The 21,006-nt window shown below is 55.2% G+C and overlaps 9 protein-coding genes across 9 annotated transcripts; 5 read left to right on the top strand and 4 right to left on the bottom strand.

The window, feature by feature from the left end:
* Window positions 1–171: 171 nt before the first annotated feature.
* Window positions 172–2,532, bottom strand: HER10_EVM0006368 (transcription factor tfb4). The gene has a single exon (XM_035475955.1). The coding sequence runs from the start codon at window positions 1,603–1,605 to the stop codon at window positions 511–513; it is 1,095 nt and encodes a 364-aa protein (XP_035329465.1). The 5' UTR covers window positions 1,606–2,532; the 3' UTR covers window positions 172–510.
* A 361-nt stretch (window positions 2,533–2,893) lies between these two features.
* Window positions 2,894–5,607, top strand: HER10_EVM0013158 (uncharacterized protein). The gene is made up of 2 exons (XM_035482522.1): window positions 2,894–4,085; window positions 4,154–5,607. Exons 1-2 carry the CDS (start codon window positions 3,339–3,341, stop codon window positions 5,522–5,524), a joined length of 2,118 nt encoding a protein of 705 aa, XP_035330296.1. The 5' UTR covers window positions 2,894–3,338; the 3' UTR covers window positions 5,525–5,607.
* A 178-nt stretch (window positions 5,608–5,785) lies between these two features.
* Window positions 5,786–7,654, bottom strand: HER10_EVM0000210 (uncharacterized protein; the record flags this gene model as incomplete). Its single annotated transcript, XM_035470004.1, has 2 exons — window positions 5,786–6,970; window positions 7,073–7,654. The coding sequence occupies 2 exons, from the start codon at window positions 7,652–7,654 to the stop codon at window positions 5,786–5,788; spliced, it is 1,767 nt and encodes a 588-aa protein (XP_035328732.1).
* Window positions 7,655–8,525: 871 nt separating this feature from the next.
* On the top strand, window positions 8,526–10,629 carry HER10_EVM0007939 (gamma-glutamyltranspeptidase; the record flags this gene model as incomplete). The annotated part of the gene is made up of 7 exons (XM_035477477.1): window positions 8,526–8,529; window positions 8,602–8,783; window positions 8,853–9,116; window positions 9,179–9,338; window positions 9,400–9,448; window positions 9,508–10,101; window positions 10,167–10,629. 7 exons carry the CDS (start codon window positions 8,526–8,528, stop codon window positions 10,627–10,629), a joined length of 1,716 nt encoding a protein of 571 aa, XP_035329670.1.
* A 148-nt stretch (window positions 10,630–10,777) lies between these two features.
* Window positions 10,778–12,589, bottom strand: HER10_EVM0000909 (alpha-1,2-mannosyltransferase alg-11; the record flags this gene model as incomplete). Its single annotated transcript, XM_035470675.1, has 4 exons — window positions 10,778–10,953; window positions 11,003–11,990; window positions 12,044–12,179; window positions 12,234–12,589. 4 exons carry the CDS (start codon window positions 12,587–12,589, stop codon window positions 10,778–10,780), a joined length of 1,656 nt encoding a protein of 551 aa, XP_035328810.1.
* Window positions 12,590–13,012: 423 nt separating this feature from the next.
* HER10_EVM0005583 (SNARE domain-containing protein) lies at window positions 13,013–15,397 on the bottom strand. Its single transcript, XM_035475192.1, has 2 exons — window positions 14,983–15,397; window positions 13,013–14,925 (listed from the first exon to the last, which is right to left on the bottom strand). Exons 1-2 carry the CDS (start codon window positions 15,265–15,267, stop codon window positions 14,404–14,406), a joined length of 807 nt encoding a protein of 268 aa, XP_035329367.1. The 5' UTR covers window positions 15,268–15,397; the 3' UTR covers window positions 13,013–14,403.
* HER10_EVM0011191 (uncharacterized protein) lies at window positions 13,161–14,234 on the top strand (the record flags this gene model as incomplete). Its single annotated transcript, XM_035480629.1, has 1 exon — window positions 13,161–14,234. One exon carries the CDS (start codon window positions 13,161–13,163, stop codon window positions 14,232–14,234), a length of 1,074 nt encoding a protein of 357 aa, XP_035330067.1.
* Window positions 15,398–15,630: 233 nt separating the features above from the next.
* On the top strand, window positions 15,631–17,842 carry HER10_EVM0002661 (nucleoporin protein Ndc1-Nup). The gene is made up of 3 exons (XM_035472363.1): window positions 15,631–15,850; window positions 15,913–16,733; window positions 16,785–17,842. Exons 1-3 carry the CDS (start codon window positions 15,712–15,714, stop codon window positions 17,724–17,726), a joined length of 1,902 nt encoding a protein of 633 aa, XP_035329011.1. The 5' UTR covers window positions 15,631–15,711; the 3' UTR covers window positions 17,727–17,842.
* Window positions 17,843–18,722: 880 nt separating this feature from the next.
* HER10_EVM0002341 (sucrase/ferredoxin domain-containing protein) lies at window positions 18,723–20,057 on the top strand (the record flags this gene model as incomplete). The annotated part of the gene is made up of 1 exon (XM_035472057.1): window positions 18,723–20,057. One exon carries the CDS (start codon window positions 18,723–18,725, stop codon window positions 20,055–20,057), a length of 1,335 nt encoding a protein of 444 aa, XP_035328976.1.
* Window positions 20,058–21,006: the final 949 nt, after the last annotated feature.

Genomic DNA, 21,006 nt, shown 5'->3' with positions numbered 1-21,006 from the left:
TACCCCTTCTTAGTGCAGCATGCATTCCTCCTAGAGCATCATCATCTGAAGGGTAATTCAGGTAGAAAACAAGAAATATGCTTCAGGCATATGATTTCCCAAAGAAATAAGATGTTTATGGAGCATTGTTTGGAATTTCAATCCCTCCCTCTCTGTAGAGGGAACTCTAGTGTGCCATTATATGTCCTAAACGCCCGATTCAATCCAATCGCAACGACGGGCCGTTATCCGCTAGATTCCGTGCGACTCTGAGGGACCTCAAGAAACGAAGTAGATCCATGCAGTCCCACCCCTTGGTCTGCGATGGATTTCGCCACTTGGTATGATCAGGGTCGAGTAACTAGTTGGACCACCCTGAATCTTTGGAAAATAAGGGCAGCAGGTTGGCCATATCGTGCAGTGCCGGCCGCCTATGAATCACGTATATCGCACTCCTGGCGTTGCTTTTGACTCAAGACCAGCCCGTATTAACCATCACTCAAATGATGTCCATGCTTTGTGCCATGTGTCTTATCCTGGACGGGGGGTGCCCGCCGCACTGCCCGTTTCCTCCCTAATATGGCCGTTCGCCAGGACCGTCTTCTTCTTCTTCTTTTTCCTTCGCGGTATAACGGCAGGCTTGGCGCCATAGCTGCCTAGAGAGAGCTTGGTGCCGCAGGTCAGGCACTCTGAGTTCTCGGGCACGTCGCAGAAGATGCTGAGGCAGATGCTGCAGACGAAGCCCGTGTCAACAACGCGGCCGTGGCAGAAGCAGGCTGCGCGGAAGTCGACGGTGTGATGGGTTGGCGGGATGAGAGAGGAGCGAGCCTCTGCGTCGGCGGAGTAGGCGAACATGAGGTAGCTGAGGAGGCCGCGGGGGCTGGCGGCTTGCATAAAGGTGCCGTCGGTGATATAGCTCGCCTGCTGGAGGAAGGTTGCGTCGCCGGAGAGGGCGAGGGTGTCGATAGGGATCTGGGAGTGGGCAGCGGCGAAGACGGCGTTCATGGTGGAGATGTACTGGACGGGTTCCGAGTCGGAGACGGAGAGGATGAAGATTCGGGCGCGGAGGCGGCTGAGGGCGGAGGAGGTCGGGCGGGCCACGTCGGGGGCCTTGTTGGTCTCGTTGAGGGAGAGGGAGGTCTTGTTGATGTGGGTGAGGGCGAGGGTGAGGGCGCCCGAAAGCTGTGTCGTCGTGCAGGCTAGATCGGCCTCGGTAGTTGCGTCGACCAGCTGGCGCATCGCGGCCATGACGGCAGCCTCGATCTGGGCGAACTGAGGAAACTTGTTGGCCGAAGACTGGTTTGGCGTCGGCGCAAAGGAGTCGACGCCCGTCATTGCGACATCTTCAGAGTTTGCGCTGCCGTTTGTGGCGGCGCCAGGCTTTGAAGGGTAGAGCCATACGGCACGGTTGCTGTGAGAGGCGATGATGGCGACCTGGTTCGCATTGCTGAAAGCGAGGTGAGCGTTGACGAAGACTAGGATGTTGGCGATGGCTTTTGACAGTGGGAGGATATCGTTGAGAGCGGCCCAGGCTCGAGGGTTCGTGTCGATGACAATGGACAGGAGGGAGGGGGTGGCCTCGTGCGAGGAGACCTCGTAATGGTCCGAAGCGTCGACGGCGTTCATGGCGGAGGAGGATGTGGTAGTCGACGATGACCTCGAAGGGCGACGGGCGCCTGGTCGCGAGAGAGTGTCACGGGCGGAGCATCTGCGATTTGGCTCGAAGAGGTGTTGGAAGCCTGTGGGTTGTATTGACTATCCAGGGACCTCGTTCGATTCGGATCCAGTCCGATCCTACGCCCTTGAAGCCAAGCGGATAGAATTGGTCTCTTGGCGCAGTGTCATTCACAAACAGACAGGGTGAGCTGCTCTTCTTTTTTTTCCTCTGTCTCGCAGGTAGGGGTTTGTGTGAGGTGTGGTGATGCAACGAAGCTAGCTTTCATCCAGAAATATCTGTAACCCATGTGCCCCGGGCTTCAAATTGGCCTGTGCTCCGACAGACTGGACGGCAGGGAAACCTGCCAAAGTTGATTGGACGGCACAGGACCGGGGACGACGGGGAAGAGGCTCCGAAGGGGAAGTCACAGCAACTTCCATTCAGGCGTGCTCCTGACGTGGGGGGCGCGTTGAGTGATAGAGACGATCGGCGCGCACCAGCTCGAGGGGAGCTGTTTCCATTTTGATGAGGTAAGCTCGAGGATAATAGCACCTTGCCGTTTTCTTACCTAGGTAGGTTGCGTGGTTGCGTGCTTGCCAATCTGTGAAGTACCTTACATTCAAGCATTCCCGCCCCGCTCCTCCCCTACAACGGGGACTCATTGTTCCTTCCATGCCTACCTTAGTGGGATGTGCCTCTCTCGAGCATGACGTAGGTAGGCAAGCACTCACTATTTGCGTATCACCTACGGCACTCGTTATTTATCAAGTCAAGAAACGTGGGGAGACCCAGTCTGTCGACGATGCGGAGCGGGCGGCGTAAGTGTTGGGTTCCAATGGTTGAGGCTCGTCAGAGTGACACGAGTCTCTTTGGAAGTCAGTCGTCAGTGTTTGTGCCAGGGCGGGCTGGGTGCACAGTGAGGGGTGTGGTCTGCTACAAATGATAGCCAAGAAGAGGCACCCGTGGCACCTAAAAAAAAGATGGGAGCACCGTAGATTGCAACAGTCAGCCCGTCCGTTGTATCAGGAGCTGACGGTTGAACAGAAACAGCCCAGCGGTGGTTCCATTTCATTGTCAGTTCTTACTCCTTGGTACTTGAACTTACCCGGACGGGCTGGGCTTCTCTGGCGGCAATATAGGTAGGTACTGAATAAGGCACCCAAGGTAAGCCCGAGAGAGGTCCCGTATGAAATCGCGACGACTCGAGTACGTACCCCACCTACCTTAAACCCCGTAGGGAACCTAAGATACGGATAGGCACCAGTAACTGCATGCGCTGTGCACCTTACCTTATTGCTGAACTGCCACTTGTGGTGACTGCCCATCAACGCGCACCCACTGACCAGTGACAAGTCTCACTTGTGAAACCTCTTTGGGGTTGTCGTCTGCCATTTCTTATCTTAGCAATCAACCCTACCCAAATCCTCCTCCACGGCCACCTCACGCCTCTGTCATCGCCGGACCTTTTTACCTTACCTTGTGACCAACGCATCGCACAGTCCGCTGTCGCCGCCGCCGCCCTAATCGCAGCAAGGTACCTACTTATATCAACCGTTCCGCCCCGTTTTGTTCTAGGCTTTTTCTGTCCGTCCCAGGTCTGTCCGTTCCTCACTCACTCAACAACACACCTTGACGTGGTACCAAAGTATACGTTATCACAGCTCGCTCAACCGCTTTCCAGCCTGAGCGACCAACTCCCACAATGGCCGCAGTCACCCAAGCTTCCGCTCCCACCACGGCGCCTCCGAGAGAGGATGAGACCCTTCTCGTTCTTGCGCGATTAATGGAGGGCGGCCAGGAGGATGATGAAACCATTCGCGACCTCGACCAGCTCACTAAGCTGTTGAATGAGGACCTTCAGCTCATCCAGGCCAAGACCGGTGCCCCCACGATATGCAAGCTCATCGATGGTGATTGCGTCGACACCATCTTGACATATCTCGACATGAGACAACCCGAGATTGTCCGCGCGCACGCCGTTATCGCCACGTCCGCCTATCTCAAGGCCGCTGGCGACGATGGTGCCAAGAAGCTGTCCAACTTCTTCTTTGACAAGATCAAGAGGGGCACTTATGACGACTACATCGTCGCCTTTTGTGTGGCTGCCTCCACCTTCCCGGTCGTTCCTGACCTCACATCAGAGCTGTTCCTCAGCGAGGGCTTCCTGAGCTCCCTTGGCCCGTTGATGAGACGGAAGTGGAAGAGCCGCAAGGTCGAGACTGCCTGCTTGGAGATGCTCAACGCTGCGTGCATGAACTCTCAGTGCCGTGACGCAGTGAACAAGTATTGCACTGAGTGGCTTGAGGAGGTTGTCGACCAGGATCCCGAGGAGATTGCCAAGGAAATGTCACAGGACCCCGAATATTCCATCAAGGAAGGCTCCGTCGCCATGCGCAAGCACTCGGAACAGGTCCAAAACTTAGCAGCGGTTATCCTGGCGAAATTGAGGGTATGGTATTCATCAACAAACGGACATGAAGCCGTCCAATCACAGATCTGACTGACTTCAGAACGAAGGCAGTGCCCACGGCGCCGGCGCTGAATGAGGACGGGCAAGGCAAGATATCACCTGCAATCACAACCATCGAGGAGCTTTCAACGAGGTTCACCTCCATGCTCCTCAGCGAAGACGACCATGGACACCAACATTCTATCGAAGGGCTGGCCTACGCATCGATCCGGCCCGCCATCAAGGAGAAGCTGGCAGGGAACGCGGATTTCCTAAAGAAACTTGTCAAGACGTTGGCCGACGCTCCGGCCAAGTCACCCGTGACGTATGGAGCGCTTAGCATCTTGGTGAATCTCACCAGATACCAGCCCAACCTATCCGAGGAGGAGAAGAAGATGAACCAGCTCAAGGCATACGCCGCCGCTGCCGGAAAGTCTGCCGGGCCCGATCCTCTCAACGACAACGACCATGTGGCAGAACGATGCCGGCGCGTTTTCGAGGCCGGGGTCACACCGGTTTTAGTAACCCATAGCAAGGGTGGTTCGGCCGCGTCACTATCACTCACTGTCGCTATCATTTACTCTCTTTCAGTTACGACATCTTTGCGCGGCAAGCTTGCTCAGCAAGGCGCCGTCAAGCTTCTCTTGGCTGCGTGGGCTTTGCTCCCAGAGTCCGAGGCCGCCGGCCGTCGCACTGCTGCGCAAGCCCTGGCGCGCATTCTCATCAGCACCAACCCGGCTCTTGTTTTCGGCGGCAGTCGTTCTAACCCGCAAAGCTCTGCGATCCGCCCGCTCATCTCCATCATTCCCACAGACCCAGTTGCGGAGCACCGCGACCTTCTTCCGACGTTCGAGGCACTGATGGCGCTCACCAACCTCGCGTCGACCGATGACCTTGATACCAGACGAGCCATTATCAGGGTGGCGTGGCCACAGATCGAGGACCAGCTACTTTCTTCGAACCCCCGCGTGTCAAAGGCCGCCGTTGAGCTTATCTGCAATCTCGTGCAGGCCGTGGAAGGTCTGGCATTGTATGCCGACGGCAGCCCCGCAGCAAAAGGCCGTTTGCACATTCTACTCGCGTTGGCGGACGCCGAGGACGAGGGCACGCGCAGTGCAGCAGGTGGTGCTCTAGCGGCTCTCACTGGCCACGAGAACGTCGTTCAAGCCATTGTGGAACGTGAGCGAGGCGTCAATGTCATACTCGACATGTGCGCCGACGACAATGAGGACTTGCGGCACCGCGCCGGCTTCATCATCTACAACATGGTGGCTGCTGAGGGCGCTCCAGGGGCCAATGCGCGGAAGAAGATTATTGAGGAGGGTGGTCTGGAAGGGCTCAAGGAGGCCGCTAAGAAGAGTCGGCGGGCGGAAGTGGTTGAGGTCTTGGTGCAAGCATTGAAGATTCTGCTAGAGGACAATCGGGCATTGGAGGGCTGAAAGAACTGGTCTCCTTTTTTTGTGTGCAGACAGAAGAACCTCATACCAGAGTAGACAGAACAAGAGGATCACGAAATAAAACGGTAAAAGACTTGGTAATATGGTTTGAGAGAACGGTCTCATGCCGCGTCCATACTCTGGCGGCTGTTGCTTTTTTGAATTATTAGACCAAATGCTGGTATCACAAACTTTTGTAAACTCTCTCTCCCTTTAGATGAGATCCCAACCCGGCCCAATGCAAATCAATGTAAGGTAGGTTAATCAAGCACTCTTCTCGACCCTGTTCAACACCGCCACACCCTCGACGTGTCCCGTCTGCGGGAAGAAGTCGAAGCCCACGATACTCTCAATCTCGTACTTTGTGCCGTCCCCACCGTCCCCGCGCACCAGCACGCCCACGTCGCGCGCCTGCGTGTGAACGTTGCAGCTCACGTACACGACCCTCCTCGGCCCAAACGCCAACAACTGGCTCAGGAAATCGTTATCGCAACCTTTGCGCGGCGGGTCGATGACGACGACGGTCTCGTCGGCCGGGTAGGTGACCTGCTTGAACAGCTGGGGCGCGTCGGCGGCGAGGAAGTTGCACTGCGACTCGGGGAGGTTGTTGAGGCGGGCGTTTTTGCGGGCGCACTCGATGGAGTCCTTTGCGATGTCGATGCCCGTGGATCCCGTGAAGAGGGAGGCGAGGGTGATTGTGAAGAGGCCGGAGCCGGAGTAGGCGTCGATGAGGTACTTGATGCGGTCGCGGTGGGGGCCGGCGGGTGGCATGACGTGGTCGCGGATGTATTGGGTGAATTTGGGGAGGATGGAGTTGTTGTTTTGGAAAAAGGAGTTTGCGGGGTTGGTGAAGAGGTAGTTGTCAATGTACTCGCTCGACATTGCGCCCGTGGCGGAGAGGCAGGTTTTGATGTCTACGTGGGCGTCTGTCTCGACGCGGACTGCGTCGGAGGGGGTTTCTGCGGGGGGTTGTTCTTCTTCGTTTGCTGATGCTGATGCTGATACTTCCTCTGTCGTGGTGGTTTCTTCCGTGGCTGCTGTGGTGTTGGCGTTGCCGTTGCTGATGACCTTCTTTGGGTAGCGTTTCGTGCTCTCGCGGAGGAGGATCGTGGCGCCCTTTGTGAAGTTGCCAAAGTCCCTGGCGATGCGCTCACGCTCGCGCTTCATGCCCAGGCGAACGGCGTCAGTTCCAATAGGGCAGTCCTCAATATCCAGAACATGACGGCGGCCCTTGGCGTTGAATCCAATCTCGGGAACCTTGCTCAGCGCCTGCTTGGGCTTATTCCTCTTGTGGTGGCCGGGAGGGCCGTCAAAGTGCGGCGTGAGCTTGGTGCGGTATCCGTACTGCAAGGGGCTGCCGATGGTGTCCCTGATGGACGGGACTAGGTCCGGGTTTAGGTTGGAGAAGTTCTTGTACGCCTTGTCGACGATGGAGCGCTTGTGCACCAGCTGGGTATCGTAGTCGAGCATCTGGAACTGGCAGCCGGAGCACTGGGAAAAGTACTTGCAGTTGACGCGGGCATCGTCGCGGAGGGGGCCCGCCTTGACGACAGAGACGAAGTCGGCTACCGAGTAGGACTCCTCGCGGACGTGTCTGATGACCTTTGCCTTTGCGATGTCGCCGGGTGCGACGAAGGGGACGACGTAGACTTGTGTCGAGGTCGAGCCCAGCTGAAAGCCGAGGCCATCTCCTGTTGAGGAGATTGCGTGGACTTCTACTTCGATTTCGGTAAAGGTTTCCGGGAGGGTTTCTGAGGGTGCTTGGGTCTCGGTCTGCGTTTCTCCGTTCTGTTCCCCGTCCTTTACCTCTTCACCTGCCGTCGGTGCCGGTGTATCGGGGAGTGATTCCTTGCGCAATGCGATGAGCGCTTGCACGTCGAACGCCAAGACCTCCTCGGACGAGCCCTCGGTGATGTTCCTCTCACGCTTCGACTTGCGCTGCTTGTCCTTGCCCCTTCCGCCTCCTTGGCCGCCCTGGAATGAACGCTTGTTGCCATTGGGCTTGTTTCCGCCATTCTGCCACTTCTTTTGACCCTGCACCGGTGCCTGACCTTGGTGAGATGACTCTCCTGCTGTTGTTGCTGCTGCTGGTGCTGCTGCAGCCGCCTGAGGCGCCTCTGTTGTTGACGACATGATGACTCTGCGAATGAGTGGCCGGTGAGCTGCTGCCGGGGCCGAGCTTGAGGCCCGGGTGAATGTAAGGGCGTTGATAGCCGGACGTAGTGAAGATGAAGTGAGTCTCGGAAGGAGCCGCAGGGGCAAACCCATTGAATGCCTCAAGCCAATGGTTGTAATACACCAACTATGGGACAAGATGACCCGCTAAGAGTACCGTGTCACAGTACAGCTTCAAAGTACATGAATTTGGTGTAAGATGAAAGTATGAAAGTCCAAGACTTGAAGTTGAAGCTTGTGACATGCGACCTGTGAAAAAAAGTTGTCGGCCGTCTGAAGGTTGCTGAGAATTACTTAATTCGCCCGTCGCTGATTGGCGTCCCTGGAACGCGGTGTGGGGCTCCACCAAGCATGACTGCTATCATGCGGCACACTTTCAATTGTCACTCGCCCACCAAGTGCCACCACACCTTGAGGTATCTTTTAGGTGCTGAGTGACTCCACACTGGACCCCAGAACTCGCTTATCAGTTGTGCCTGCCGGATCTGGGACTGGGACCAAGTTGGTAATAGCGACTCGGTCTGTCGCAATCGCCGGGGACCCAGTAGTAATAAGTCATGGCTTCCCCCGACTACGGCGTTTAATGCTTCCAGCTTACTCACAACCCTCTCTCTTGTCTTGGTGATCTGTTGGGTATAGGAGGCTTCTTTATCGCGGTAGATAAGAGACGCAACGCTGAGAGTTGCTTACCTCCCGAGTCCCTCTGTCATCCCTTCCGCTATCTCTTATCGGTGTCTCGGCCGTTGTGCACGTTGAGTCTCGGAGGTACCGTCCGGTGTTGGAGTCCACAGACCGCCGCCCGGCCTTTAGAATCAACCACCTATCCAAGATGAGTGAGTTCATCCCATCCAGCAGAAGAGATCAGCATCTTATGAAAATCATGAAGGAAGACTAACTGAGAACAGAGACATCTCCCAAGTCAATATGGCATTACTCAGCCTCTCTACTCTTGCTGGCCGAATTCCGCTCGGTTTCGGCCGCAGCGATACCGGAATTCGTCTTCAACCCTCGTGCTGGCGACACTGGCGCCGTTGCAAGTGAGTCGGTCGAATGTAGTAGGATTGGCCGTGATCTACTTGCGCAAGGTGTATGTATCTCTCTCCCGTTCTTCTTGTAATCACTCAGTAAGGTTACACAAGAACTGACCCGTACGTAGGGAAACGCCGTAGACGCGCTGGTCGGTACGACGTTCTGCGTTGGAACCGTAGGCATGTACCACTCCGGCATCGGCGGCGGCGGCTTCGTCGTCATCAGAGACGCCGAGGGTAACTACGAGTCTGTGGACTTTAGAGAGGCTGCGCCGGCGGCTGCGTTCCAGGATATGTACCAAGGCAACATCGCGGGCAGTGTCTACGGCGGCCTGGCCGTTGGCGTGCCGAGCGAGGTTCGTGGGCTGGAATACATCCACAAGAAGTACGGTGTAAGTGAAAAGCTTGGAAAGAAGGCGAGAGGGTCTCCTTACTGACTTGGCCATCTTGACAGACTCTGCCCTGGAAGAGTGTCGTCACCCCGGCTGCGAGGTTGGCGACTACAGGCTTCAGAGTGTCTTCGGACTTGGTGCGATATATGGACGCCGCTATCAAAGGGCAGTGGAACTTTCTTGTTGAGGATCCAGTATGGGCTGAGGAGTTTGCTCCCAACGGTGAGTCTCTGAAATCCTCCGGGTGCAGGTCAGTAGAACGTAGTGAACTAACACGGAACAGGCACGCTCCTCCAACTTGGTGATACCATCTACCGCAAACGTTACGGAGCGTAAGCCTCACACACACTCACACATCTCTCAGGAAACTAGAAACTGACAAAACACCCAGCACCCTCGCCAAGATCGCAGAAGAAGGCCCAGAAGCCTTCTACTCCGGCCCCATAGCAGAATCCATGATCGCCACAGTCCGCGCCACGAACGGCACTCTCACCCTAGAAGACCTCGCCTCCTACAAGGTCGTCACCCGTCCCTCCCTCTCTATAACCTACCGCGGCCACCGCCTCACATCCGTCGGCTCCCCCGCCAGCGGCGCCGTCTGCCTAAACACCCTCAAGATCATGGAGCAGTTCGACCCGTCCGAGTCCGCCGACACCAAGCTCGGCGTCCATCGCTTCGACGAGGCTATGCGCTTCGCCTACGGCGCCCGGTCTCTGCTCGGTGACCCGGACTTCGTGGAAGGCATCGGGCCGTTTGAGGATACCCTCATCGACGAGGCCACGGCCAAGGATATCCGCGGTAAGATTCTGGATAACCAGACGCAGCCGGTTGAGCGGTATGATCCGCAGGGTGTGTACTCGAGCGAAGGGTTCGGGACGTCGCATATCGTCACGGCGGATAAGTCTGGCATGGCCACCTCCCTGACCACGACTGTCAACCTCCTCTTTGGCGCTCAAATCATGGACCCGTTATCTGGTGTAATTCTGTAGATTCCCCCTCCCCTAACCCGTCCTTCTCACCGTAAATTCCACCTACTAACAAACAATCTAGCAACAACGAAATGAACGACTTCTCAATCCCAGGCGTCCGCAACGCCTTCGGCTTCGAACCCTCCCCCGCAAACTTCGTCCGCGCCAACAAGCGGCCCCTCTCCTCCATCACCCCCGTCATCGTAGAACACCCAGACGGCTCCCTCTACGTCACCGTCGGCGCGGCGGGCGGCTCCCGCATCATCAGCTCCACGGCCCAGGTCACCTGGCACGTCCTCGAGCACGGCCAGACCATGAAGCAGGCTCTCCGCGAGCCCCGCCTGCACGACCAGCTTATGCCCAACACCGTCACGTTTGAGTACGCATTTGACAACGACACCGTCGCCAGTATGCTCGAAAAGGGCCATGATGTGACGTGGGTGCCTGAGGGTCGGAGCGCTGTGCAGGGCATCATCTTTGAAGACGGCGTGTTCGAGGCCGCGAGCGAGCCGCGGCAAAAGAATAGTGGTGCATTTGTGGTATAGACGATTTAGACGATATATCACGCTTACGCTAGATGATGAGATTTTATGTGCAACATAAGCCAGGTTTATTGAGGTTATCTGAAGGAAAGGGGTATCCTCGAGTCTATCAAAGTACATGTAGAAATACAAGCAAGAGCCAACTATGCATCTACGGCGTCATGGCCACCAACTTCTCCATCTGGGCGATCCACTTCTCGTCAAACTCGCTCTCGGTGAAGCGCTTGGCCGACCGGCGTGCGCGGAGGCGAACAGGGAGCGGATCCTTGATAGAGAGGGCCTTTTCGTAGCCCTCGGCGAACTCCTTGACATTTGTAGCGTGGAAACCTATAAGCTGGTAAGTCTTCATCTCACAGAAAGCTAGGCCAGTACTCACCAGTGGGCTGGCCGTCGATTTCAATGACGATATCCAGCTTGGGACCACCGCTGGCGTGGACAACGGAAATCAGACCGGCGGCTTGGTACTCAACGACACCAATGCCAAAGTGCTCGTTCCACATGCCGTTGACACCGACAGAAGCCCTCTGCAGCCAGTCCAGAATCTCGGGCCACGAAGCGTCCAGGTGGAACTCGACACGGTCTTTGATGCCGAGCTCATTCACCAAGAGGCGCAACGTATACACCCGCTTGGAGTCGTGGTCGTCTCTGACACTACCAATGAGGACCAACTTCGCCTCCTTGGCGGCTTCGGACTTGGTGTTTAGGAAGTCTGCGAAAGCTTGAATGACCAGGGTATGGTTCTTCTCGGGGCGGAACTGGGCAATGTAGACCAAAGCCTGCTCTCGCTTCCGCTCACTGGCCTCGGATACCTCTACTGCCTCTTCGAGCTCCTCGACAGCGCAAGGTGGAAAGTTGACAGCGATAGGGTTGTTTCTTCCCTTAGCCTGGCGGTAGGGGCCCCAGAGTTTCTGGACATGACCTTGGGTCCAGGTCGAGTTTGTCATGACAATGTCAACAGTAGATCCTACCCGGGAGTACAAGGCCGCAAACATCTTCCAGTAGAATTTCTTGACCTTGCCTCGGATACCAACGCCTTTGCCGGCGTTGACGCCTTGGCTTCCAGTCTCGGCCTTGGGGTCCAGTGATTCTAGCATATCAGTCGAAATTGTCGGGTAGTGAACATAGGCACAAGTAGGAACTCTGCGGAAGAGCAACTTGCACAAACCCAGGGAGAAGGCATAGCCCATAGTATCAATGAAGATGTCAGGGACAAGAAGCTGGAAGGCATCCCATGCCAACACTACAGATCCAATCGATTGTCCAAGGAGGGTGAAGTGAGGCCATGTCGAGGCCAGAACGAGGTGTCTTGTGCTGACGTAGAGGAAGTTGATGGTCGGGGGATGCAGGTCGATATTGAACCGGGTCTGAGACATGTCGTTAGTATGAGGAAAGAGGGGTTCTATGGTGGGAGACAAACCTTGACGCGCTCGAGCATGGCCTGCTTGTTCACTTCATGATCGCCAGTGTACACAACACAGAGTGCATTAGGGTATCTCTCCTGAGTGGTCTTGATCGCAGCCCAAAGGACTCGCTCTCCTCCTCCACCAGCGTTGCTGAGTGCTATTAGTGACTGTCCTCTTGGCGACTTTCGCACTCGTTCGACATACCAGAAAGGGTGGAAGAAACCAACAACCCCGATCCATTGTGAGTCCTTCTTTTCGGAGCTCCCGGAAGCTTGTGCCTGCACATTATTCTTCCCACTGCTGGAGCTCTTTTGGGTGTTCTTGAATGACTGTTGCTCAGCAGTCTTGAGCTCCAGAAGCTGTGCTCTCCTTCCCTCTGTCTTTTTTCGTAGGTACCATCCCAGCAAGGAACCAATGCCTTTCATCAGCAGAGGAAACATGATGTAGCTCGCGATCGGAGTAAAAGCGATTATCGGCACAACGACGTAGGCTAGGGTCCAGGGATCGAGGCCAAAAGAGAAGGGCGTCTGCCCAGACGGCGCTGAGCAGGTTTCGGGCATCGGGGGTGAGGGAATCGCAGAATTCGTAGGATTAGGATTTGGTTTTGCTTCGCCAAACTTGGGAACCGGTGGTGGTGTCGAGGTTGAAAAAGAAGGGCGAGTCGAAGCCGAAGGGGGCGTCGGTCAAGTCCAGCTTCAGCATTGCCCGTTGACGTCGTGGGATGCTATGGTGAGGTAGGGGACTCGCAAACTGGCCAGGTTGTACTGCAAGCTAGAAAATGGGGCGGGGGAAGCTGCAGCGGTACGAATACAGTGGGCAGTCGACCCCCACCTCTAAAGGGTCCAGGTCTTTTCCGGCCCCGGCGAGCTGTAGATCCGCTCAAGCCGCGCCCGTTGACTCAAAATGGTCCGTGCACCAGCCCGTTGGTGCTGCTCTCAATTGACCACTGAACGTCTAACGTCAACTCATATTCTCATGATCGACTGACGTATTGACAAAAACTAGCCTCAGCTCTTTGACGACCCTTTACCAGCCCACACCATTTGTCTCACGGGCCACTATTTTGCGCCGCAAGGATTTCAACAACGTTTACCTTCTCATGCCCTCTGATGAACATATAAGCATCTCATCATGGCTTCCCTGAGAGCGGCGCGTTGCGCCATCACACCCGGCCTGCGCCAATCCATCGGTTTCTCATCAGCAAGGCCACTCACTGCCTCTCTTCGCCCACACCTTGTCTCGAGGACGGCACGATCACCTCAACGAGCAATCGGTGCCAGAGACTTTAGTCTAGGCGGGCTCGTCAACAGCAGCGTCGAAGCTACTTCGCAAGTAGTAGTTTCGCTGCACTCGATGAACGCGACGGGAAATTGGACAGGCACTATCGTGTTCTCGGCCTTGCTCATCTCTCTGTGCAGAGCGCCGCTTCAATACTATGCCAGACGCGTCGTTGAAAGACAGGGAGAAATCGCACCATTTATGGCCGCCTGGAGTCGCGAAATTCGTGGGACCCGTCTCTCAAGGGCCATGCAACTAGCCAAGGTCCGGAAACGAATGCTCAAAGAGCTAGGGGCGCAGAATTGGAAGACTTGGGCCCCAGCACTCGGCCTGCCCGTATGGTATCTCATGTCTGAATCTCTGAGGCGTCTTTGTGGTGCAAACAGCGGAATCCTATCCTTGCTCACTGGCAACTACAAGAATCAGGAGGCTTCAGCCGGCGTCGCCTCGACTTCCGTGTCGGAACAAGCATCAACAGCAGCTTCTTCGTCTGCCGATGCTGTATCTAGCAACCTGGATTCACTAAGCTATGTTGCGGAAGGCATGGCAAATGGTGGCGTGCTATGGTTTACCGACCTCACGGTAGCCGATCCAACAATATTGTTGCCTGCGATGCTGATGGGCACTCTGGGCTGGTTAACGATGCCTAAAGGCGAAATGAGGAAGTATGTATTCAACCTTTCAACGGCTGAGCAGAATGTGCCTCCGGGTCTGAGATGGCGAATTCGCCTCCAAAGAGGTCTACTTCTCACGGCAATCTTGATTCCCGCACTTTGTGTCAACTTGCCAGCAGGCATATTTGTCTACTGGATTTCTTCAATGATCTTCTCCCAGATCTCTGTCAAGATTATGGATAAAGTACGCGGCAAACACGACCCTTGGAAGCCAAGCCCTCATTACGAGCGCTTGCACTTGCGAGGCGTGTAGTCTTGGGGAGACAAGCCATGGCAATGATAGAGAAAGAAGACACGCTGTCCCAGATTGTATCCTTAGCTGTACTTGGGCGCCTGATGTACAATATTCGCGAAACGCCACCAAAACGCCATTGTAGAAACAGCAATCAAATAAAGAAACCCCCAATACCTCCCATGCCGTGCTAGTCCAATACAATTGCGAGAATGATAATGGTGAGGATGACTGCCAGGATGAGCATCAGACAACACCCCTTGTTGCGAGCCGCCTTCTGGTGTCTCGCCGCTTGGCGGAGCTCTATCTGAGCGCCCCGGGTATCGTCCCGCACATCTTCCACGTTATCCGCGATGGAAGTAAGCTGCTCGCCTTGCTCGGTCACGATCTGAGCCACCTGCCTGAACAATACATTGAGATCGCCGACACCCTGCTCAATATTTCGGATCTCCTCTTCACGCTCGACAATGAGCGCTTCCTGGAAGTCCACTTCGTCCTGTGATGCCAGGCGGCTGACCTCCTGCTGCTGCTGAAGCTCGAGACGCTCCTCGGATCCAGCCGCCGCATCAGCTCCCTCGCCTTCGGTCGCTGCGCGCGCAGCTGTGACGGACGCTCGTTGTTTCTCGAGTGCTTTGCGCTGGATGTCCTGGAACTCTTGCAGGACGTTCTGGAAGTCGGTTGAGATTCTGGACTGGTCGTACTTTTGTTGCTTCTATGCACACGGTTGATTAGTATACAACTTTGCGCAAGTATTCTGTAGAGTACGAACCGTCAGATCGTCCCACGTCTGGAGCTTCTTGACGCCATCTCCAATCTCCTTGCACAGGTCGCGGGTCTTCTCGAGGTGGTCGTGAACTCGTTCTCTGACACGGGGAGTATCGCGCTTCGTTCCGAGAATGTTAACATCAGTAGTCAGCTGCTGGATGTTGCGCCGCAGGTTGAAGATCTTGTTGGTCAACTGGGACTGAAGCTGCTTGAACTCGGGATCATCGGTGTATCCGCCTTGACGACCCGATCGGCCGGCTTCGAGCGAAGATAACTGGTCGTACGACATGATTGCAATTTCGAGGGCAAAGTATTCACAAATGAAGAGGACTAAAGAAACGGCGCCGTTTTGATTCACTGATGTGTTTATTAGGCCAGTAAGTATCAGGTAGGATGTCTGCGGACGATAGACTCGTAATGATGGTCAGGAACCTGCATGTCGTCGTCGGCTGTGGCTGGAACACTACGTAAGGGCGCCACCTTCCGTCCAATCAGCTTCTGTTCGCAATAGTGGTGCCTGATTGTGTTATCTCCACGTGACACGTGTGGCTCAGTCCGCGTGCAGGGCGGGTCCCCTGGACCTCAAGCAAGCTCAAGCAGGAGCTGCATGTTGTTGTACTGGAGATTTTTACATTATTTACTTCCAGATCCTGGCCACGGCACAAGTCCCAGTGCAGCCTCGCCAAACCTCACCCTCCCAAACATTCGGTCTCGATGACCATGCACCTTCAGCATGGCACCGGCAACAGTCAGAAGGGCTCCGTATAAGGACTTTCTGCAGCCTGCGCTGCACAGGCGATTTTCCTCTACCGCTACTATTCTGCTTGCTATTTCTTATTTGCAAGCCATCCTCCTCTCGGGTTGGAGCTCTTGTGAGTGATGAACATTGAAGATGCAAGCTTGCAAAGCTTTGCAACTAACAAGCCCCTCGTAGACTTTTGGTCTTGGTTCCCCATTGGCCCCGCGGGCTTTCGAACACTGTTCCTCTTCACCTGCGGTCTCTCGATCTTGATCCTGCGCATTGCACAGTACCACGTCGGCGCCCGCGCCTCCAATTCGACCTTCCACGCGTTCGCGCAATTCTTCTTTAGCATTCATACTCTCGAGGCTTTCCTCTTCTACGGCTTCTCGAGCGCGCTATTCAGTCATGTTTACCTCTGGGCCCTGCCGGAGAGCGCCAACTTGGGATGGGTCACATACTATAGTGGGGACCGCGCCCGCGTGAACGAGAGAACGTTGATCTTCTTCTGCTACATGGCCGTCAGCGCCGCTGTTCAGTCGATTTTCCACTTCTACCAAGACCAAGACAAGCTCATCATCGATGTCGCGCGGTCCGAGGGAGGCGAAGTCAAGGTTTCTGGGGATGCTTCGCTGAATAAGGTCTTGGGCGAAGTCCCTGCAATCCTTATCCAGTCTGGCGTCAGAAGTATCAGCATCACTATTGTCGCCGGAGTGGTATACTTCATGGCATTGCGATCGTTCTTTTGGGGCTGGGCTTTGTTCTTCTTGCGACCCTTCTACAACCTTCCGAAGACCAACATGCTTCCGCCTCAGTGGCCCGGAGACATCTACTTGATGTACCGATGCGCCGTTGCTGGCTTTCTGATCACCGCTATCTGGAAGACAGCCAACCATGCGTTTTCGACGTTCATGGTCAAGGCGCCTCTCAAGAACGGCAAGCCTCTCACGAGTGAATCCAAGGATCCAAACGGCAGTCTTCTGAATGGACTTAAGAGCAAGAAGGACTCCGTTCGGGTAAGTGTACAACCAGGCAGCATACACCGAACCTCAAGCTAACAGTGACAGTGCTTTGCCCTCTGGGAATTGGCATACATTGCTCGCAACGAAGAAGGCAGACGCAAGGCCATCTTCATGGATATCGACCGTAAAGATGGTTCTACGTGGTCTCAGATATTCGTTTACTGCCTGACTACCATCAAGAATATTGAACAAAGAATTGATCAGTACGGAAAGCCCGCGGTTGTGCCGGCCGCCCCAGCGCCAACTGCGGAAGTCCGAGCTCGGTCTTCAGCGCCATTGAAGGAAGACCCTATCTTCACTAGCAAGCCCGCGAACAAGACGATGCGCGGCGAGCTGGAAAAGGCCCTCACCCAGGTGGGAAGCCACCCCGGCCATTCACCAGTGTCGCAGCTGAGCCCTATCGCGAAGAAGACGCTGCGCGGGGCCCGTGACAAGGTTCTGAGCAAGGAGCAGCAAGAGGCGCTGTCTTCTCCTCAACTGATGAACCAGTTCCAGACATGGGCTCTGAAGGTTATTGGCAACGAGTATGTTGGCTGGATATTCCGCCAAGAGTTCCGCAACCGCCTCACCGCCGTTATCCTCGGAACGCCGTACTCAGAACTGAGCCAGTACGTCAACGCTGTTGATGTGCTCAGCTTGTTGGCTGTTCACAGTCTCAATGATGATAATTACGGCAGGGTACAAAAGGATGTTCCTACCATCATCCGCACCTTTACAACCGTCATCACCAAGATTGAGGCATTCAAGGACAGCTTTCCCGTTCACTGGACCGATATCGAGAAGGATAGAACTGCGCCCGAGGTGGAAGCAGTGATTGCAGCCTTGAAGACGGGCTTGGCTCAAGTGATTGCGGAGTTTGAACGATACAGCAGCGACTTGAGGTTGACTCGCACGGATATCAGACTGGCCAAGGAGGCGGCAGCCCAGCAGGTACTTCCCACGAGTGATGTCAGATCCCAAGGACCCGAGATGCAGCAAGCCCGCTAGTTACAGGTTTTGGCATATGTGGTGTCACGGTATAACCGTAAATTGTGAGGGGCGTTTGGTAGGCAAAACAGGCACGCATAACGGCATAACGACGTGTATCATAGTTAGAATTCACGAGGCAGTAAAACATTGCAACACAATCATGGTTTTATTAACAGAAGGGTTGACTGACAGTCTCATCACATGTAAAGTCAGGCGCACAAACCTGCCTTGCCTGCGTCAGTTCATCGGTTTGAGCTAGTTGGGAGCAATGATACGAGACGATTGGATGCCCACGACTGGGCACTGGCGCACGTGTAAGACAGCAGACGCTACCTTTTCTTAGTCATGGGGCTTATGCCGTTCCCAAGGCCGACGCGGCGTCACGGCAGGTAAAAAATAGGTTCCTCCATTCCGAAGACTCCCCTCTCTTCCCATTCCGTCCGTCCCATCCTATTGTGCATCTGTCTTCGAGCGCCTGGAATGTTGAAAAGTTAGTGCCCGTTGCCGCCTTCCCGCTGGTGCCGCTAAACCGGATTCTGGATTAGAGCATAGAAAGCCTACCTAAAAACAGCAGGGGTCCGCATGGAGGAACCCCCACCTGAGCTTTGTTGCTTTGTGGCCGGGAAGGCACTGCTAAAACAAAATGAAAGCCCCCCAACCAACCTCTCGCTTCCCCCGTCCGTCATCTTCTTCGTCGTCACCTTCACGCATCTGCGTGCGCAACCTCCACCTTTTTCTTGTCTACTTACATATTCACCAACCTATTCTCTCCCTCCACCGTACTATGCTCTTTTCTCTCCTATGTAATGTCTAGACTTCACACTTGTTCTTCTTAGCCTAGCTGCAGCTACATTCTACCTCGTCGCATAGGCTTTTTCTTCCGCCCAGCCATGCTTTTCCAGTTTGCTCCATTACCTCATGCACTGGCCCGTCGGTCCATGATCCTCAACCAACATTCTCGTCGCTTCCCGGGTTGAATCCTCAACGCTGGGAAACCATTTCGAATCGCCCCCGATGTTCTCCCCACGAGCGATATTCCGTTTTATCTACGGAAGTTTTTACTTCGTCCTATGCTTCCTCCTCGCCCTTCTCCTCCTCGTCACCCCCGGCGACACCATCTACCAGGCCTATTCGAACAACCAGCCATATAACATATGGATCATTGCCGCCGCTCTGGTCCTCACCACTTTAATCGTATCCTTCATCTATGCGACGCGACTGTATCTCAACAAGACGATCCTCGCATCAATCCCGAAGCCATGGGTTCCTATCGAGAAGGGCGACGTGAACAAGAAGGTTCACGAAATGATCACAGCCGACCTGAAGCGCAGCGCAGCCATTGCCTATGACGCAAGGCCGCGCGTTGAGACGAATTTGCTGGGTGGCGATATGGAGGAGGTACTGGTCGAAAAGCAGAATTCTGGCGGTAGCGCGGCAAGGAAACGCTTTCAGCTACCGACCTTGAAAAAGCCGGCAACAACAGAAAAGGAGACTGGTATTGCGCTGCCTCCTCGACGGCCGGTTTGGGGCGAAATCGAACACTACGGCTGGTCATCACCCAACTCACTAGACCTCCCGGATCTACAGTACAGCACCGTCCTCTCCGAGCTCCCGAACCTCATCGAAGCAAAGGCCCTGACACTGGCGCCTCCCGATCCGACCTCTTTCAGTCAACCACCGATGCTCGATGCCGATGCGGTTGCCTTGCTGCAGCGCCCGTTGCCCATGAGTTTGCGCGACTACCTTGGTCACCTTGCTGAGCTGGGGGTAATTTCGCTTAATGCGACGACCGCCGATTTCCTCTCCACCTACGAACATGCGCGCTTCTCTACGCGGGCTATCTCGAACGCCCAATTTCGCGAATTGATGCATTTGTTCGCTGCGATACTGCGCGGTATGCGACCGCTAGATCCGGCAGTTCTTGGCCCCCTGGACGAGCCCAGCGAAGGCTCAGAAAGCGACATCGACAATGATGCGCCCATGGCCACAAATCCTACCACACCACGCAGCTTATCCCGGTCTGCGACACAGAGCACACAAGGCTCATATAATGGGAGAGCGCCGACCGTCAACGCGCGCAACTCCTCTGCAAATACGTGGGCTCAATATCGCACTGCGCCGGCTACCCCGCTGGGTACACTAAGAGGAGCCATATCGAGATCCTCCAGCATGAATAGCTTCGCTCAGACTCGGCCGGCGTATGGTCCCAATCATTCGTCGTCTAGTGTCAGTTTACGGTCGAGGGCATCAGGAAGTTCCGCCTCGGGCTCCGTCATTAGACTTGCAACGCGGACGGACTCGACTGATCTGCCCTACATCCTCTCTCTGCGGGAGACCAGGGCCTCGTGAGCTGAACCAACACAGAAATATTAACGACTGAATGACTATGGGCACTGCATGATATCCACGGCGTTTTGGTGTGAGGGGGGCTCAAAGGGCCGGCTCAATTTCTTTGTTGTATATCTAATGTTAATCGCATGCATATAACTTTACTGTGTTTCTTTGAAGAGGTCCCACCGCCCACTGTAATGTTCTACCATGCATCGGCCAATGAACTCTGTCCTCCCACCAGTGACATCTGCACCTCGGTCTGACGTCGTGTAGATCGATTCGTATGCAGGTGTTTCGAAGGACGGGAAGAGGTAGAGACGCGCTTTGACAGGGTCGTCGCCTGTAGCAACCCGTGGTTGTGGCTTTTTCGAGTCGAACTAGACTTTGAGCCTAGTGTGGGAAAATCTCCGAGGAATAGTAAGGTTTGGTTCGAAGTCGAGGGTTCGAGAAGGCGTGTACGGGAGGGAATGTATACGGTAGGAAACAAGAGGTGATGAAATGTCAATCTGAGGGGATTTGAGGGGGGAGGGGAATGGCATCCATTTAGTACTTCTCCCGTCTGCGCGGCGCTGCTGGGGCGTCTGACGGGATGGTACTGGGGGTGGGAATGTGTAAGGCAACCTACACACCCTGGCACGCCCGGCTGGCTGCAACCATTTGATGGGCTCGCGCAGCGGCGCAGCCAATGGAATAGCGTGACGTGGGAGGTACATCCAGATGTACGAAACATGCTGCAAGTACCAACCATACTGCAAGGTAGTGGTGCGGTACACATAAGCTTAGATGTGTCCATGCCAGCTTTTGTGTGATGTGCACAAGGACCGTCACGAAAGCTGCCTGCCACAGAACTTCCCCGGCCCGGTACCGGTCTCCAGTTATTTAGCTTTCCGGGTCCGAAGCAACGGGGCCGAACAGGGCATGTGCTCTCGGGTAGGGTGGGCTTTCCCGGGGGCCGGGGTCCGCCCAA

The sequence above is a fragment of the Colletotrichum scovillei genome, assembly GCF_011075155.1.
Source record: "Colletotrichum scovillei strain TJNH1 chromosome Unknown Contig00009, whole genome shotgun sequence".
Lineage (NCBI taxonomy): Eukaryota > Fungi > Ascomycota > Sordariomycetes > Glomerellales > Glomerellaceae > Colletotrichum > Colletotrichum scovillei.
This window is presented reverse-complemented; position numbering and strand designations above follow the sequence as displayed.

Bases quoted from the DNA above. Each gene is read 5' to 3' on its own strand.
- HER10_EVM0013158 (XM_035482522.1), top strand. From the start codon at position 3,339: ATGGCCGCAGTCACCCAAGCTTCCGCTCCCACCACGGCGCCTCCGAGA. The intron at 4,086-4,153 runs GTATGGTATTCA...TTCAGAACGAAG, and splicing joins TTATCCTGGCGAAATTGAGG to GCAGTGCCCACGGCGCCGGC.
- HER10_EVM0006368 (XM_035475955.1), bottom strand. From the start codon at position 1,605: ATGAACGCCGTCGACGCTTCGGACCATTACGAGGTCTCCTCGCACGAG.
- HER10_EVM0002661 (XM_035472363.1), top strand. From the start codon at position 15,712: ATGGCACCGGCAACAGTCAGAAGGGCTCCGTATAAGGACTTTCTGCAG. The intron at 15,851-15,912 runs GTGAGTGATGAA...AGCCCCTCGTAG, and splicing joins CCTCTCGGGTTGGAGCTCTT to ACTTTTGGTCTTGGTTCCCC. The intron at 16,734-16,784 runs GTAAGTGTACAA...TAACAGTGACAG, and splicing joins GCAAGAAGGACTCCGTTCGG to TGCTTTGCCCTCTGGGAATT.
- HER10_EVM0005583 (XM_035475192.1), bottom strand. From the start codon at position 15,267: ATGTCGTACGACCAGTTATCTTCGCTCGAAGCCGGCCGATCGGGTCGT. The intron at 14,926-14,982 runs GTTCGTACTCTA...CCGTGTGCATAG, and splicing joins AGACGTGGGACGATCTGACG to AAGCAACAAAAGTACGACCA.